This window comes from Pelophylax lessonae, assembly GCF_965119305.1.
Source record: "Pelophylax lessonae genome assembly, chromosome: 1".
NCBI lineage: Eukaryota > Metazoa > Chordata > Amphibia > Anura > Ranidae > Pelophylax > Pelophylax lessonae.
The window spans coordinates 704,571,393-704,588,137 of NC_138768.1; the positions used below are offsets into that span (position 1 = coordinate 704,571,393).

Here is a 16,745-nt window from a genome sequence, read left to right on the forward strand (position 1 = left end):
CCAATCAAAAACTGATCAGTTTAGAAAAGGCCATTGGTTAGAGCTGGCAGCCTGTGGTGATCAGTATATATGTCCTTGTGCGGTTCTTAGCAGGTATTTGGAGGTCAGACCCCCCCTTTTCGAATAATTTCTTTATACATATAGATGGTTCAGTAGTCACTAAATATCAATTTTCAGCTGTTTTAAAAAAAAAAAAAAAAAATGTCTAAAGTACTTATAGATTTACTGCACATTCGTTTAGGATAGGAGCTGCTACGGAAGCGGCCAGGATGGGATTAGATGAGTCTATGATGAAAAAGTTGGGAAGATGGGAATCGAAGAGTTTTAATCTATATATCAGACCTAATTTATCTGTTTAATTCCATAGGTGTCAAAGTTTCCGTATGGATCATTGGACACTCCTTTGTTCACTGGGCACGAAAAAGAGCTGCACACCGGTGTTATACTGAAAATTTGTCTTTTGATATTGATCACTTGCATATATTTTGGAAAGGAGTGAGAGGTCTGAGTTGGGTTAATTTGTGTGACTTCATTTATAGATTAAAGGAAGTTTGGCCAGCCCCATCCATATTGATATTCTATTTGGGAGGGAATGTTGTGGGAGTTTTGAAGTCATTAGATTTATTATTCAAGATTAAAAAAGATTTATATAATTTCAAATTACTTTTTCCGAATTGTACAATGGTGTTTTCGGAAATTGTTCCTCGTTTAAAATGGTTGTCTTCTATAGAATTTAAGCCTTTGGAAAGGACCAGGAGGAGAGTAAATCACGCAATGGCAAAATTTATGCCATTGGTCGGTGGTTTTGCTTTCCGACACGTGGACCTTGAAGGTGGTTTCCCTGGCCTTTACAGGCAGGATGAAATCCATTTATCTGATATAGGCCTAGATATCCTCAATTTAGGGTTTCAAAATAGCATAGAAATGGCCGCGGTGGTGGGGGGGCCGGCACAAGTTTGCAACTAGTCCCGGCGTCTGGGGGACTTTGGTGGTTTTAAATATGTTTATTTTCGCTCGAGTTCTGGGACTGAGCGATACAGATTTATGTTTTATAATTTTGTTGGAATTGAAATTTATTGGATGGAATTTTGAATAAATAATTATTTAATTTATTTATAACCAATAAAGTGCCGCGGCCATTTATTTATGCCAAAAAATTAATTTGTGTTTGTTTTTATTTATAGTATTAGTTTAGTTATATTAAAAAAAATACATCCTCCTGGCCCATGGTAAGAGGGCACAAGTAATAGGTGCCCTCGCACATGGGACAGGGGATGTTATAAAAAAAAAAAAAAAATTTGTGTCAGAATTTATTTAATTTATAGGACACTGCCCCTTTCAATGTTATAAAGTAGCCCCTCATAGTTTTGGCGGGCTTCACAGCAGCGCACGCCCCTCTAGAACATTCTGACCCAAGGCTTTATATAGGGGGTCTCTGAGGTAAGCCCCTCAGTTAGGAAGTGACTGCCTGGCGAGCTCCCCTCCCCCCCACCCGTCGCTGGCACTTTATGTGGTAGAGTCACCCTTGGATCAAGGGGGGACTTTGGTGGTTTTAAATATGTTTATTTTCGCTCGAGTTCTGGGACTGAGCGATACAGATTTATGTTTTATAATTTTGTTGGAATTGAAATTTATTGGATGGAATTTTGAATAAATAATTATTTAATTTATTTATAACCAATAAAGTGCCGCGGCCATTTATTTATGCCAAAAAATTAATTTGTGTTTGTTTTTATTTATAGTATTAGTTTAGTTATATTAAAAAAAATACATCCTCCTGGCCCATAAAGTCAGGACTGTTCTTTACATGATCCACCAACCAGTAGATAAGGTGAAAACACTAGGGTATACTTACTAAAACTGGAGAGGGCAAAATCTGGTGCAACTGTGCATGGCAGCCAATCAGCTTCTAACTTCAGCTTATTCAATTAAGCTTTGAAAAAAAAAAACCTTGAAACTGATTGGTTTCTATGCAGAGCTGCACTGGATTCTGCACTCTCCAGTTTTAGTAAATCAACCCCACTCTGTTACAGGGAGGGATAGCATGTAATGCCCCATACACACGTGCAGATTATCTGCAGACTTTTGTCTGCAGACTTACCAAAACCATATAATATGAGGTCAAACCTAAACACTTTCAATTTGTATGCAATCCGGCAGGCCCTTGCACTACATAGAAAAGGTAAGTCTGCAGACAAAAGTCTGCAGATAATCTGCACGTGTGTACGGGGCAATAGGCCCCATTCTCTATCCAGTGAAGAATTTTTAAAGGACACTTTTAGTAAAAAGTACACTATCCTACTTTTCTTAGCCCCCTAAGGCAAACTACCCAAGAAATCCTGCACATTCATTACAACGTCCCAGCACAAAATGCCCCACTCTGAGTTGGTGCGAATTACCGCCAGCTTGCTAATCCACAAACTGGCAGTACTTCTTTAAAGATATGTTGCAGACAGATTCTAAAAATGCTGCTACTGAGAACTACCTAAATCTTGCACAAGTGTTGGTAAAATTGCCATTGCAGGGCTTTCTTGAATTTGGCACAGCCCTTTTGAAAGGGGCAATACAACCCAAAAAAACGGATGCACAAGCTTAGGGCCCCTTTCACACAGACGGACCATTCAGATCTGCCTGTCAGGTTTTTTTGGCGGATCTGAACGCACGCCCCATACATGTCCGCTGAAATCCGATCCGTCAAAACCGGACGGATGGAAACCCTATTTTCCATCCGTCTAGAGGCTCGGATCGAATGAGAAGAGACAGACCGTTCCCATCCGATTCCCCCATAGAGATGCATGGGGACCTGACAGCTCTGTCTCTGCACACAGCACGGAGACACGGCTGCCATCCGCCTGCTCAGCGGGGAATCAGCGGATCGATCCCCCGCTGAGAAAAACAGAGTCCGTCTGACGGACTCCGTGTGTGAAAGGGGCCTTACTGAATTTTAACCAATGTGTGTTAACACAACGCATCTAACCACATATACTGTATGTGAATTGGGCAGTAAAAATAGAGTAGCGTTTATTAATAAGTGGACAAATGATCACAAAGATCCACTTCATAACAACTAGTCAGATGTTTAATTTCTGAGATTAAACTAGGCAATACACGCACAGCTAAGTTTTATTTTTGCTCCAGTTTTCATAAAACAGCCATGGCATAAGTATATGGACTTGTTTGTTAACATTTAGGTAAGAAATAAATATGAAATTGATATAATATATTGTCAGAATCATAGAGCAGAATCTATAACCACATTGCTAATGTATACATGTATTTGTTACATAATCAGTAATTGTATTTAGATTTTGTAGAAATTTTTGATATGACTCACATGGTAAAGACGTCAAGTGTGTCCCCAGCAGTTCTTGCCATTTCAAAATAGGTCTGCAGAATGTTGACAGTGCCTGAGAGAGCCTCGTGACCACAGCCACAGAACAGTGCAACCCCGGCATACAGCAGGATAGTAGCGATCAATGATGCATACGGAATACCCCCAAGGCATTTTATGCAGCATTCGAAGCAACCTTCAAACAAAACAAATAGAAAGATACAAGGTGAAATGGCATTTATTAAAGGGGGATACAAATTGGTTTAGCAGTCTAAGATCTATCCTTGATTTACTTAATTCATTTATATTTTAATATAAAGGGTGACTCTATGCAACTAGCAAACACATGCAATTAGCTACTAATGCTATCCAGAAAACATTGCAGCTGTGCTCATTCCAGCAGATGTACTCATTATCTCAAATTACCCTAATCTGAGTTCTTTGCTACCTCCTCCAGCCAGAATTACGCATTACTTCTTACTACTCAGAATTTTTTTACGTCAGGCTTTTCATATGTGGGAGTAAGCAAGAAGCATGTAAAGGGTGGAATACCTTTATTGCAAGCTGGAGTCCTACTTGCAAAACAATAATTGTTGATCCTGACAGAAATCTAGTGAACCTGTGAGATAATTAGCACTGTCTGTTTTACCACTGTGAACTACAGAACATCTTACCCATAATCTAATATGTAATATGGATGAGGACTGGATGGGGAAGGGGGAGGGTGACACTGCTGCTCTTCCATTGCTCCTCCATTGATATGGTACAGTGAGTGAGCACCCTGGGACAGTGTTACTGGCATTAACACCAAGTCAGAGGAAACTTACACTGACAAGGGGTTACTACATCTAAGCTGCAATGTATTACATTTTTGCTGTTGGCTTTAGATATATTTCAAATACTAAGCAGGTAGACTGTGCTCCTTCTATTCATTTAATGCTGAAATTTACATTTTGATAGTACAGTATTAAATTAAAAAAAAAAGCAATAGGGACTGCTTATAAAAATATTGAAATACTTAAAATGTTATATACCGATAATAAATATCCATTCAATACACACTGTATATACATACATGCATTTTAAATGATAATGCTTAATGTTTGATAATGTATATGATGATGTTTAAAAATAAATATATGCAACAAAGTCTTTTAAAACTTATAATTTGATTTTGTTTCATTGATCACAAAAGCAAAATGAAATTACAATTTACAATTTCTTTCCAAATAACAATGATGTTAACATTATGCACATGATTTGTGAAGGCAATAATTATTTCTGTCAACTGTGCAAAAACAACGACCAACACTTGTACACCTAGGAAATGATTACATGTTTTTGGAATCTACGTCTTTCCAAGAGTAAAGTCTCAGCCAAATGCAGCAGCTGCAATGCTATGATGATTAAAGAGATTTATAAAACCTGAAACTACCAGATGCAGGAGGTTGAAATGCTGTGACTTACCATGTCTTCCCTTTAATTTATGAACCTTGATTTTTACAGGTGTGTGCATACAACTGTGCTTTGACCATGGGTGTTGTGTGGTCCTGACACCAAAATCACTAGTCCCAGGTGTCTAGACATGGAACTCAGGTCTCACACGTGCTGCTATTACATCCAAGCACATATATTGTTCGGCACAAAAGGTATTACAATCTTCTAGTCTGACACTTTAGACCATAGGGTAGACAGAAGAAAACATAATTTGAGATCTTTCACACTTGTTTGGATTACTCTTCAGAGGGCGCAACCCCAATAATCTTAACCACTTTAATACAGGGCACTTCCCTCCCTTCCCGCCCAGGCCAATTTTCCCCTTTTAGCGCTGTTGCATTTTGAATGACAATTGCGCGGTCATGCAACACTGTACCTACACCAAATTTATGTCATTTTCCCCCCACAAATAGAGCTTTCTTTTGGTGGTATTTGATCATCTGTGCGATTTTTACTTTTTGCTAAACAAATAAAAAAAGACCGAAAAGTTTAAAAAAAAAAAAAAAAAAATTTTGTTTATGTTATACAATTTTGTAAATAAATAATTTTTTTCCTGCACTGATGAGCACTGATGAGACTGCACTGACAGGCACTGATGAGGAGGCACTGATGGGGTGGCACTGATGGGGTGGCACTGATGGGGTGGCACTGATAGGCGGCACTGATAGGCGGCACTGATATGCGGCACTGATAGGCACTGATATGTGGCACTGATAGGTAGCACTGATATGCAGCATTGGTGGGCACTGATAGGCGGCACTGCTGGGCACTGATAGGCGGCATTGATGGGCACTGATAGGTGGCACTGACGGGCACTGATAGGTGGCACTGACGGGCACTAATGGGCACTGATAGGCGGCACTGGTGGGCACTGATGGGCGGCACTGATCGGCACTGACGGGCGGCACTGATGGGCACTAATGGGCACTGATAGGCGGCACCGGTGGGCAATAATGGGCACTGGTGGGCGACACTTAAGCATGGCAATGATGGGCACTTGTGGGCAGCACTGATAGGGAGGGCACTGGTGGGCAGCACTGATGGGGTGGGCAATGGGGGGCTCCCTGAGCCCTGATTGCCATCCCTGGTGGCCATAGTGGGCATCCCTGGGGTCATAGTGGGCATCCCTGGGGTCATAGTGGGCATCCCTGGTGGATCTAGTGGCATCCCCCCCCCGAGGGTCTGCACTGGTAATCAATGATCTGATTACCAGTGCCGACCCCCCCCCCCCCTGTCAGGGGAGCCGCCGATCGGCGCTCCTTTACTCGTGCCTGTCAGGCACGAACTAAGGAAAGCCGATCAACGGCTGATCCTATTTACTATGTGACCAGCCGTGATTGGACACGGCTGATCACATGGTAAAGAGCCTCCGTCAGAGGCTCTTTACCGAGATCGGAGATGCAGGGTGTCAGACTGACACCTCGCATCACCGATCGCCGCTCTGCGTGCCCCCGGGGGGCGCCCAGAGCGGAGTTATCCTGCCGCCGTCATATGACGTCCGGTCAGGATAACTCAACCACATTCCCGCCGTCATTTGCCTATAGGGCGGGCGGGAAGTGGTTAACAAGCAAGTTTGACAGGTGGTGCCACCTGTCAAAAACTGCAGCCTGGGAAAAACATGCACAGCTGTGAAGCAAAGTGTCAACCTGTAAAGCCCCGTACACACGCGTCGAAAATTGGCAGGGAATTTTCGGCCAACGTCCGATCTGCCGATTTTCGGCTTGTTAGTATGATGCTTCCGACAACCAACTCCGACTTTTCGGCCGAAAAAAATCTGGTGTGCAGACTATAAAATTTTTGTTGGCCGTCAACACAACGGACGATTTTCGTGCAGTCAGTACAGATTTAGACAGGGAAAAATCTGATGAGCAAGTCTGGGCATGCTCAGTGAAGAAAAAACACAAAGAAAACAAACCAGCACATGACATCACTTCTGAAGTAGAATTTTGTTGGCCGAGAAAATTTGTGTGCAGTCTAGACACATTCCAACCAACAAAACACAACTGGGACAAAAGTCGGACGATCGGTCGGCCGATAATCGTTGCGTGTGTACGAGGCTTTACATTAAGATTCGGTGTGTGGTTGGGGCTGTAAAACCATGGCTCAGCCGCCGTCCCCTTTCCCAGCTGCCTGTGTGCAAAAGCCCGTATTCTTTTAAACTGACCAACACAGTGGCCAATAATGCAGGAACCCAAATCCACTGATCCAATACACAAATTGTGTCAGGACTTTCCCAGCACCAAAAATAGTTTAAAAAAAACAGAACATATATAAATATATATATATATATATAAAAACAATTTATTACATCTTTATTACAAAACATAAAACCATATTTCAAAACATATGTTGTAGGCTTGTACCGTAGAGGAACAAACCCCATATAAAACTCTCAAAGTGTAACAGCCTCAATGTAGAAGCTGCCTGACATTTTGAGAATCACTCTTCATCAGGGGCATAAATACACCTGAAAACTCATAGAGAATGCCTACAGATGAAGGTAAAAACAATAATTGTGGTAATGTGATCCTATGGTGAAAGCAAAAGAATGTCATCAGCACACCATGGATCTCCAATGTGGGCACAAATCTTTATTTACCATTTACATTGTTACAGCAATGTGTCACATGCCTGATGAAGGAGTCCTGCCAGGCTCCAAAACTTTGCTCTTTGCTGTAACAATGTGATCAGTAAATAAAGCTTTGGATCCACATTAGAGATTCACAGTGTGCTGGTGACGTTCTTCTACCTTAACTATCTTTTGGTTCCAGACGATGGTTGGTACACGCATCCGATGCTTACATACACAGCCATTTTCCAACAACGGGTGCGTTGAGATTGTGCATTGGTACCCTCATGGTGAAAGGGTCCCAAAAAGGGGGAAAAAGAGACAACTGTAAATGCAGGGATCCCGAAGGCAGCTAAAAGATCTTAACCACAGTCCAAATTGGGTCCATCCAAGAGCATGGCCGACCAAAACGTTCCAACACCAGGGAAGAGTCACAGCTCTAGTTTATTCTTAGCCCCCTGCAAAGTCCTACAAATACCTGCATGCCAGTGATGTCCATCTAATGCAGATTCCTGTGATAATGTGACAACAATGCTGCTACCTAATTCAGAACAGTATTGTCACTCTCCTGCAGGCCTGGCTGCTTGCACTACAGTGAGATGAGAAGATGTGGCTATCAGCATTGTCACTCCTGATGCAAACGCCTGTAGCTTGTCAATTATCAACTGGCCACACCCAGTCTAGCCCACTGCTTTCTGGATTGGCAGCACTGACCAGAGGCATAACTAGAACCTTTAGGGCCGGGTGCAAGAAACCATAAAGGGCCCCCCTGTCCCCCAGCCGGTGGCGAAATGCTAGGGCCCGGTCACAAGTGCCACTTTTGGGACCCTGGTATTTCCGCCACTGGTGTCAGTATTTTTTTATTTTAATTATTTTGTTTCTTTACCAGTTTATTTTTCGCAATTTTATTTTTTTATTATTCTTTTAAAGAAATTTTAGGACCCCCTTGGGGGGCTTGGGTGAGCTATCATATGTAGATATTCACCAGCACACCAAGAATCATCAGTTTCATCCAAATAAAGGCCTGATGAAGGGATCCTGTGTGGCTCCGAAACTTTGCACTACACTGTTTTGTGATGTGATCTTTCTTGAATAAAAAAACGTTTGGACGAAATTGATGATCCTTGGTGTGCTGGCGAATATCTACAAATCGTGCAGGTTCCAGTATCCAGCTGGCGGTCACTACAGCACCCAGTACCTTAAGTGCTCATTCCATGAACATGTGTGATGGGAATATGGACTGTGGGTGAGACTTCAGGGGTCTAAACAGACCTCTCATGTTTCATCTATGAAACTGGGAAAAGAGTTTGAGGACACAGCCCCCAATCTCCATCTCTGCAGCCCCAGCTGTACAGAATGAATGGACAGGAATAGCTCTGTACAGAGGCTTTCTAATCATTCACAAATTGAAGCATAGTAAACATAGTTTACTATGCCTCAGTTATAAATGAACTGGGTCAGTGATCACTACGGATCACTGACTCTATTCATTAAAACCAGAGAGGGGCCAGTAAATTACACATTCACTGGCCCCTTCCCTGCTCTCCATCCACAAAGCATCCCCTGCAGCAGCTGGCAGGAGGAGGGAACCCGGCAGCACTGTGGAGGTTGGGGGGGGGGGCAAGAAGTACACAAGAGCTTGGGGCAGCAGGCATATAGCGGAATAAACCCCCTTTATTTTCCTCCTGTAGCAGCTGAAAGGCTGCAGGAGGAAAATGAAGGGTATTGGTTCCTCTATATGCCGCCCCTCCTATTCAGGTGTACAGGAGGCTGCATGGGAACCCTAGAGCATGCAATTGCGACCCCTGGTATTCCTTTACATACACCCTGCTGGAGGGATGTGATGAGTGACAGTGCTGGGGGGATGGGATAAGTGGCAGTGCTAGTGGGGAGGAGGATGAGTGGCAGTGCTGGTGGGTGAGGGGATGAGTGGCAGTGCTGGTGGGGGGGTGGAATGAGTGGCAGTGCTCGCGGGGGATGAGTGGCAGTGCTAGGGGGGGATGGGATGAGTGGCAGTTCTGGAGGGATGGGATGAATGCCAGTGCTAGGGGCGGGATGAGATGAGTGCCAGTGCTGGGGGGGTGGGATGAATGCCAGTGATAGGGGGGATGGGATGAGTGCCAGTGCTCACATCCAACCTTCTGCAGCTCCTCCCCACACTGTACTGGCTCAGCTGACTCTGTTAGATTCGGCTCTCAGACAGCATACCCCTTCATCAGCCTATAGCTGCACGAACCAGCGGAGACTGTGTGGGCAATCCACAGTGCTGTGCAGTAAGTGTCACTGTTCTGACCATTGTGTAACTAGAGAAGTCAGCGGGCCCCCCCCTACAGTGGCAGAACACCAGGGCCCGATTGCAAGTGCGACTGCTGCAACCTTTGTAGTTCCGCCACTGGCACTGACTCTACAACACTTTCTACAGCCCCCCCTCTGTGGTCTGCAGTGTCAGGAAGGGAAGGGGGTGGGGAATAGAGGGATATGTATAGACTGTTATACAGGAGCCTTTAGATGTACTTTTAATCATTTAAAAGTACAAAACTATTCCAAGCTATCTGGGCACCCTGTTGCTTATAAATTACTACAAGAGAAGGGCGCGCCAACCTAGTGCATTACCACTAAAAAAGTTTATTAAAATTCAAAAAGGTAGCATACATTGTTCTCATAAACATATGACATATGCATGCATGTAAGAAATTGGGACCAATCGCCTCCAGGATACTCCTATAGTGCTGGATGACGTGATGGTGTCCGCATATGCCTGGTTGACGTGTTTCGAGGGAGAACCCTCCTCTTCAGAGCCAAAAGTACTAGTAGTAGTATTTTTGGCTCTGAAGAAGAGGCTTTTGAGTGGTAAGGCATGAGGTTGCTGTGCCCTTCTCTTGTTGTTGTTATTTTCCAGTGTAACTGGATACCCTTGGTCTTGAGGGGGCAGCAAGGCCATAGGTGGTGTGCAAAAAGACCATTCAGACCACTCACCTTCTGGCATATGACTTGAGTGCAGGAGAGATACTGTTTTGGCTTATAAATTACTGTTTACCCTGCAAAAATGCACGTAAACCCTTTAGCCCAAATTGTGTGCAGTTCAACTGCATTTGTTCTCCAACTATAGAATGCATATAGAACTATATTTTTTTGAAGCAATGTTTGGGTTCCTTTAAGACAACTTTTGATTCTAGCTCCAGTGGCATTTAAGGTAAAATGAATATGAACTCTAACTAGAGGAATAATTCCTTCCTATGGTGAGTGAAATAGTTGGACATTTTGACTTATGGTATTCAACTGTACAAACAATAAAGTTTTTATATAACATGAATAGCAAATTCTGTTGTAGGTAAAAGTAATTAAATATATGAGTACGTTTTTTTTTTTTTTTACAGCATGGTTTTCTCTATAGAACCGATGTCTCTATCATCTAAAAAAATAATAAAATCTATTGTGCTGCTGAGTTCTCAGCTATTTCAAGAACAATAACAATTGTGATTAAACTGAAAAGATTCCAAGACAAGCTTTGCTTTTAGGTCAGAATGTACTGCTAGATTGTGACAATGAACCTTTAATTTATGCACAAAGTGACTTTTTTTTTTATAGTTCTGTGATAGAGAGAATTTTTTGGTATAAACTTTCCTTGTTGGGAAGATATTATAATTGAATCTCATCTTATAGGAAGGCATGGAATGTAATTTTCAACCTTTACTTGGAACTATGGTGTTGCAAAAATGCTGTGTTTTTTTTTTTTTTTTTTTTACTTGCACGTGATTGGGTATTCTTTGCAAAGTGAGGCTTTACCTCTTTTACTAATCCCTGGAGAAACTGCACTTGCAGAGTGCACAGTCTCTTTGCCTTTAGTAAACCAACCCCTCTGTTTGCAGTCATATTGGTATGGATAATTGAGAAGTGATAGAATGGCTTACTATTCTACCCTTTCTTTAGTGCTGCAAAGATCATATGATGAACATCCTAGATATTCAGGGATGTTGACAGAACTGAAGGTAGCCAAAAGCAGCATATTCTTCAGGACAGGTATTCTGTTATTCTGTATCTATCCATCCCCAAAAGACTGCTTTATATTAAAGCCTAAAGCCCCGTACACACGATCAGATTATCGAACGATCTGTTGTCCGTTTTTTTTTTTTGCATGCTAGTCTCATGTCGAAAGTGAAAAGGTTATTTTCATACAAATTTTCCCGTGCGACAGAATTCAACTTCAGAAGTGATGTCATGTGTTGGATTGTTTTGTATGTGTTCTTTTGTCTCTGAGCATGCCTAGTCTTGCTCTTAAGATTTTTTCAGACGAAAACTATACTAATTAAATGAAAATCGGATTTTGTGTTGACGTACGATAACAATTTTATAGCCTGCACATCCAGTTTTTGTCGTCCGAAAATACGTAATCGGCTGTCGAAAGCACTATACTAATAATCCGAAAATCGGAAGATCGTTCGTCTGACGAAATTTCCCTTCCGATTTTCGTTTCGTGTGTACGGGCCTTAAGTATAGCTAAAATAAAATTTAAAAAAAAAGAGAAAAATCAGCACAAAGGACATAATCTGCAGTCAGTAGGATGTGTCCCTTGTGCCCATTCTCATTCTGTTAGTAGAAATCCTCCTCAGTCCAGTACATTCCTGCTGCCATAATCTTTCGCTGGTGGCGGGTGTTAATACAACTAAGGGGCTGTCACAGACTCATCAAGAGAGGACAACTGTGCCCAATCTTTCTGCCCAGCTGCTTCATTCATAGAAGCCGTACTGCAGTTTCTACGAATTAAAAAGTATCTATGAATGGAGGACAGGTGGATGATTGGTCAACCTCTCCATTCATGGATCCTGTTTCATTCATAGAAGCTGTAGTACGGGTGCAAAGCTGTGTGAAAAGGGTTGGCATAGTCTGACACTCTTGACTAGAGCCTGTGACAGCCACTTAGTTGGGTTAGCCCCCGCCTCACCAGAAGATTTCACGGTGAGAGGTGGGAGGAGCATGGAGGCTGGAGGATTTTCTCTAAGAGAAGAGGAATCAGCACAACACACACATCATTTAAGCTATACTTTGGCTTTTACAACAGTGTCCTTTTTAAAAGAACAATCCAATATAACACATGCATACTTCTACTTTTATTTTTGTGGCAAAAGTTATAGGGGGGAGTTCAAGAAAGCCACTGGTTTACTTCTCTGTGCTTTCTGCAGCATCCATTTCGTCTGTTCGCAGTATACAGGCAAGTATAGCCTTGTCATGGCGTTGGAGTATTTGTATGAGAACAATTAACAAAGGTGGATAACTGCTCTATAAATCCTATATAGTATTACATTTAGAAAGCAGCAACTCTGCTGTGAGATATGCACAGTCTCAAATAAACAATCGTATAAAAAGTTGTGCTAAAAACATCAGTAAAAAAAAGTTGAAGAAATTAGAAAACCCCTGCCTCTCAGACTGAAAAGAGATATCCTATGGGAACTATACATTCATGGTCCCATATGCTAGATATTATTATATTCACAGGCTCTTTTCATCTTAAAGTGACACCTTCCCAGCACAGTAAACTACTTATGTGATCCAAAGCTATACCCATTGGATATATTTACAAGATTCTTCGACTTATACTCATGCACATTGTGACTTCTTGGTCCATACTACCCCTATGTCCGCCCCTGGTGAGGCCTTCTTTTGGTGGTCAGAGGAGGTCACTTATCAAATAATATGTCTGTGCATCTATGGTCCTGAAGAAGCTTGATGCAAAACGCGTTGATCTATGAACAGACGTATCTTCACATCTATACAACCTTCATGATCTGTATTACATTGTTTAGATGCTTGATGTACACTATTTGTACTTATAGAAGACTTGCTCTTCTGTGTTAAGCTGCCGTCCAATTTGGGCCAGCTTTATCACCTTTTATATATATGTGTTCTTTTAAAATGGAATTCATAAATATATCTTCTTTTATAAAAATATATGGTTATATCTGTCTCATGATGTGCCTTTAAAGTCCACCCTTTTGACAGTTGTTATTACATCTGTTTAACCAATCTTTTCTTTATACCTGTATACATAAGTGTCTAAAAGGGGTCTAGGATACTAGTCCCATCAGGGGCTAGTAGGGATGTGCATATATTAGGGGCTGTATGTATACAAAAGGACTAATTTTTAAACATGAGGTGGCTGAGTATATATAAGAAAACTGGTGGAAGGCTCTATAAATACCTGAGGGAGATGAGCCAAGTATATATATAGAGGCTACTGGTGGAAAAAAGGGGAGACTGTGAATATACAAGAAGGTGTTGGTCAGGGGCTTTTTACATATACAGTGTATATATATATATATATATATATATATATATATATATATATATATATATATACACAGTATCTCACATTTTATGTTATTAACAAAAATATTTACATTTTTGTAAATGTTTTATTATATCTTTTCATGTGACAAGTGAAAATGTCCAAATTGGGCCCAAAGTGTCAATATTTTGTGTGGCCACTGGCCACCACTATTTTACAGCACTGCCTTAACCCTCTTGGGCATGGAGTTCACCAGAGCTTCACAGGTTGCCACTGAGGTCCTCTTCCACTCCTTCATGACGACATCACGGAGCTGGTAGATGTTACTGTAGAGACCTTGCGCTACTCCACCTTCCATTTGAGGATGCCCCACACATTCTCAAAAGGGTTTAATTCTGGAGACATGCTTAGCCAGTCCATCACCTTTACCCTCAGCATCTTCAGCAAGGCAGTGGCCATCTTATAGGTGTGTTTTGGGGAGGGGATCATGCTCTGCTTGAATATGTTACAGTACATGTTGGCATTCATGGTTCCCTCAATGAACTGTAGCTCCCCAGTGACGGCAGCACTCATGCAGCCCCAGACCATGACACTCCCACCACCATGCTTGACTGTAGGCAAGATACACTTGTCTTTGTACTCCTCACCTGGTTGCCGCCACATACACTTGACACCATCTGAACCAAATAAGTTTATCTTGGTCTCCTCAGACCACAGGACATGGTTCCAGTAATCCATGTCCTTAGTCTGCTTGTTTTCAGCAAACTGTTTGCTGACTTTCTTGTGCGTCATCTATAGAAGAGGCTTCCTTCTGGGATGACAGCCATGCAGATTAATTTGATGCAGTGTGCGGCGTACGGTCTGAGCACTGACAGGCTGACCCCCCACCCCTTCAACCTCTGCAGCAATGCTGGCAGCATTCATACATCTATTTCCCAAAGACAACCTCTGGATTTGACGGTGAGCATGTGCACTCCACTTCTTTGGTCGACAATGGCGAGGCCTGTTCTGAGTGAAACCTGTCCTGTTAAACTGATGTATGGTCTTGGTCACCATGCTGCAGCTTAGTTTCAGGGTCTTGGCAATCTTCTTATAGTCTAGGCCAGTGATGTTGAACCTTGACATCGCAGATGTTTTGGAACTACATTTCCCATGATGCTCATGCACTTTGCAGTGTAATTGAGCATCATGGGAAATGTAGTTCCAAAACATCTGGGGTGCCAAGGTTCACCATCACTGGTCTAGGCCATCTTTATGTAGAGCAACTATTCTTTTTTCAGATACTCAGAGTTCTTTGCCATGAAGTGCTATGTTGAACTTCCAGTGACCAGTATGGGAGAGTGAGAGCGATAACACCAACTTTAACACACCTGCTCCCCATTCAAACTTGAGACCTTGTAGCACTAACGAGTCACATGACACCGGGGAGGGAAAATTGCTAATTGGGCCCAATTTGGACATTTTCACTTAGGGGTGTACTCACTTTTGTTGCCAGCGGTTTAGACATTAATGGCTGTGTGTTGAGTTATTTTGAGGGGACAGCAAATTTACATGGTTATACAAGCTGTACACTCACTACTTTACATTGTAGCAAAGTGTCATTTCTTCAGTGTTGTCACATGAAAAGGTAGAATAAAATATTTACAAAAATGTGAGGGGTGTACTAACTTTTGTGAGATGCTGTATATCAGAGGTCTGGTGGGAGCTTAGCAGATACAGTAGGTCTAATACAGATGTCTGCTTGCTATCTTGGTTGCTCATTTAGAACTTTAAAGCCTACAAGGTAATTTTAAAAAGGATGCAAAAGAAGTGTCACTAAAAGCAAAACATTTTTTTATTTTTGATAAGAGTAAGGGAGGGTTATTGCAATTGCAGAGATGTCACATTACTTCCTGTTCCATAGCCAAAACAGGAAGTGAGAGGATATCCCTCCAAAGTGATGATGTCACAAGGGTCACCAGAACTAGTGCCCCTGATGCAAGATTACTCCTCTATTCCTGTTCTGACATTAACCCAAAATTTGTGATTTTCTTCCACTTTCGATGACAACGGTAAATAGGACCAATAGAGAGGCTGAATCTCCTAACGGGGGACGCAAACACCAATAAAACTTACAGGTGCTCTAATCTTTCTCCACTCTATCCAAAACTAAGTTACACTTCAATCATTTTGGTTGCACCGTTGACAACTTGGCCATCATGGAGGATTTTCATGTTTCCACTGACAATGCCTAATGAGAAGAATACATTCGTCTTCAAGTAATAACCTATAAAGTTATTAAATGCCATCTATTTTAAGAAGCCGGTTGCCATGTCTTGTCTTTAGTAATACATTGAGAGATCAATCCTAGGAGTTTGTAATCACCCTTCACATAAACAAACAATATACAATATGCTCTAACAACTCTCACAGGAAAACATTAAGAAATTATACAATCAATAGATGTCTTCCAATGAACTACACACTTACACACACAAAACCTCCTCGCTGTATATACAGAAATGAGAACTGTCAGAGACAATATTTTATGTTTCAGAGATTGATTTTCAGAGCATGCATCGATTTTCTGCCTTCACTAAAAGAAATATTCATCATTACAAAATGTTCATAAATTCAACACCTGGTCAACGACGTCCAAAGTAAAATTTATCAACGTATATTTCTTCTGAACACAAATTCAGAGCAGGACGTTTGTACTCTAAGCAGTCGATCTACAAGATTGTTTTGTTACAGTAAAACCAACAACCATGAAGCTTATACAGTTTGTCATATACACAGCCACTACAAGGTACATCAACACAGCTGTATAGAACAAAACAACAACATGACATGGCTGGTAAAAAATCACAATGTAAGTCAATTCATTTTTAACTAAAACAAAATATTAATAATTATAACCAAAATATGGCTTCACTTTGCACAATACAGCAGCAATAATGTGATTTTACAGAATTCTCCCTGATCTCTTCAGCAAAGTTATTTTGTTCAAAAAGTGGATATACCCCCTTCCTTATAAATCATATACTTAGCTTTACCAGGAATCGGACACACCGTTGTGGAAGGTG

At 41.6% G+C, this 16,745-nt stretch overlaps 1 protein-coding gene across 2 annotated transcripts in view; it reads right to left on the reverse strand.

Annotated features, from left to right (window-relative positions):
- Positions 1-16,745, reverse strand: part of GPM6A (glycoprotein M6A) — a 445,719-nt gene that overhangs the window by 105,536 nt on the left and 323,438 nt on the right. For both annotated transcript variants that reach the window (XM_082265960.1, XM_082265959.1), the window contains exon 2: positions 3,335-3,527. In XM_082265960.1, the coding sequence (XP_082122086.1) occupies positions 3,335-3,527 (193 nt within the window). The remainder of the gene's footprint in view (positions 1-3,334; positions 3,528-16,745) is intronic.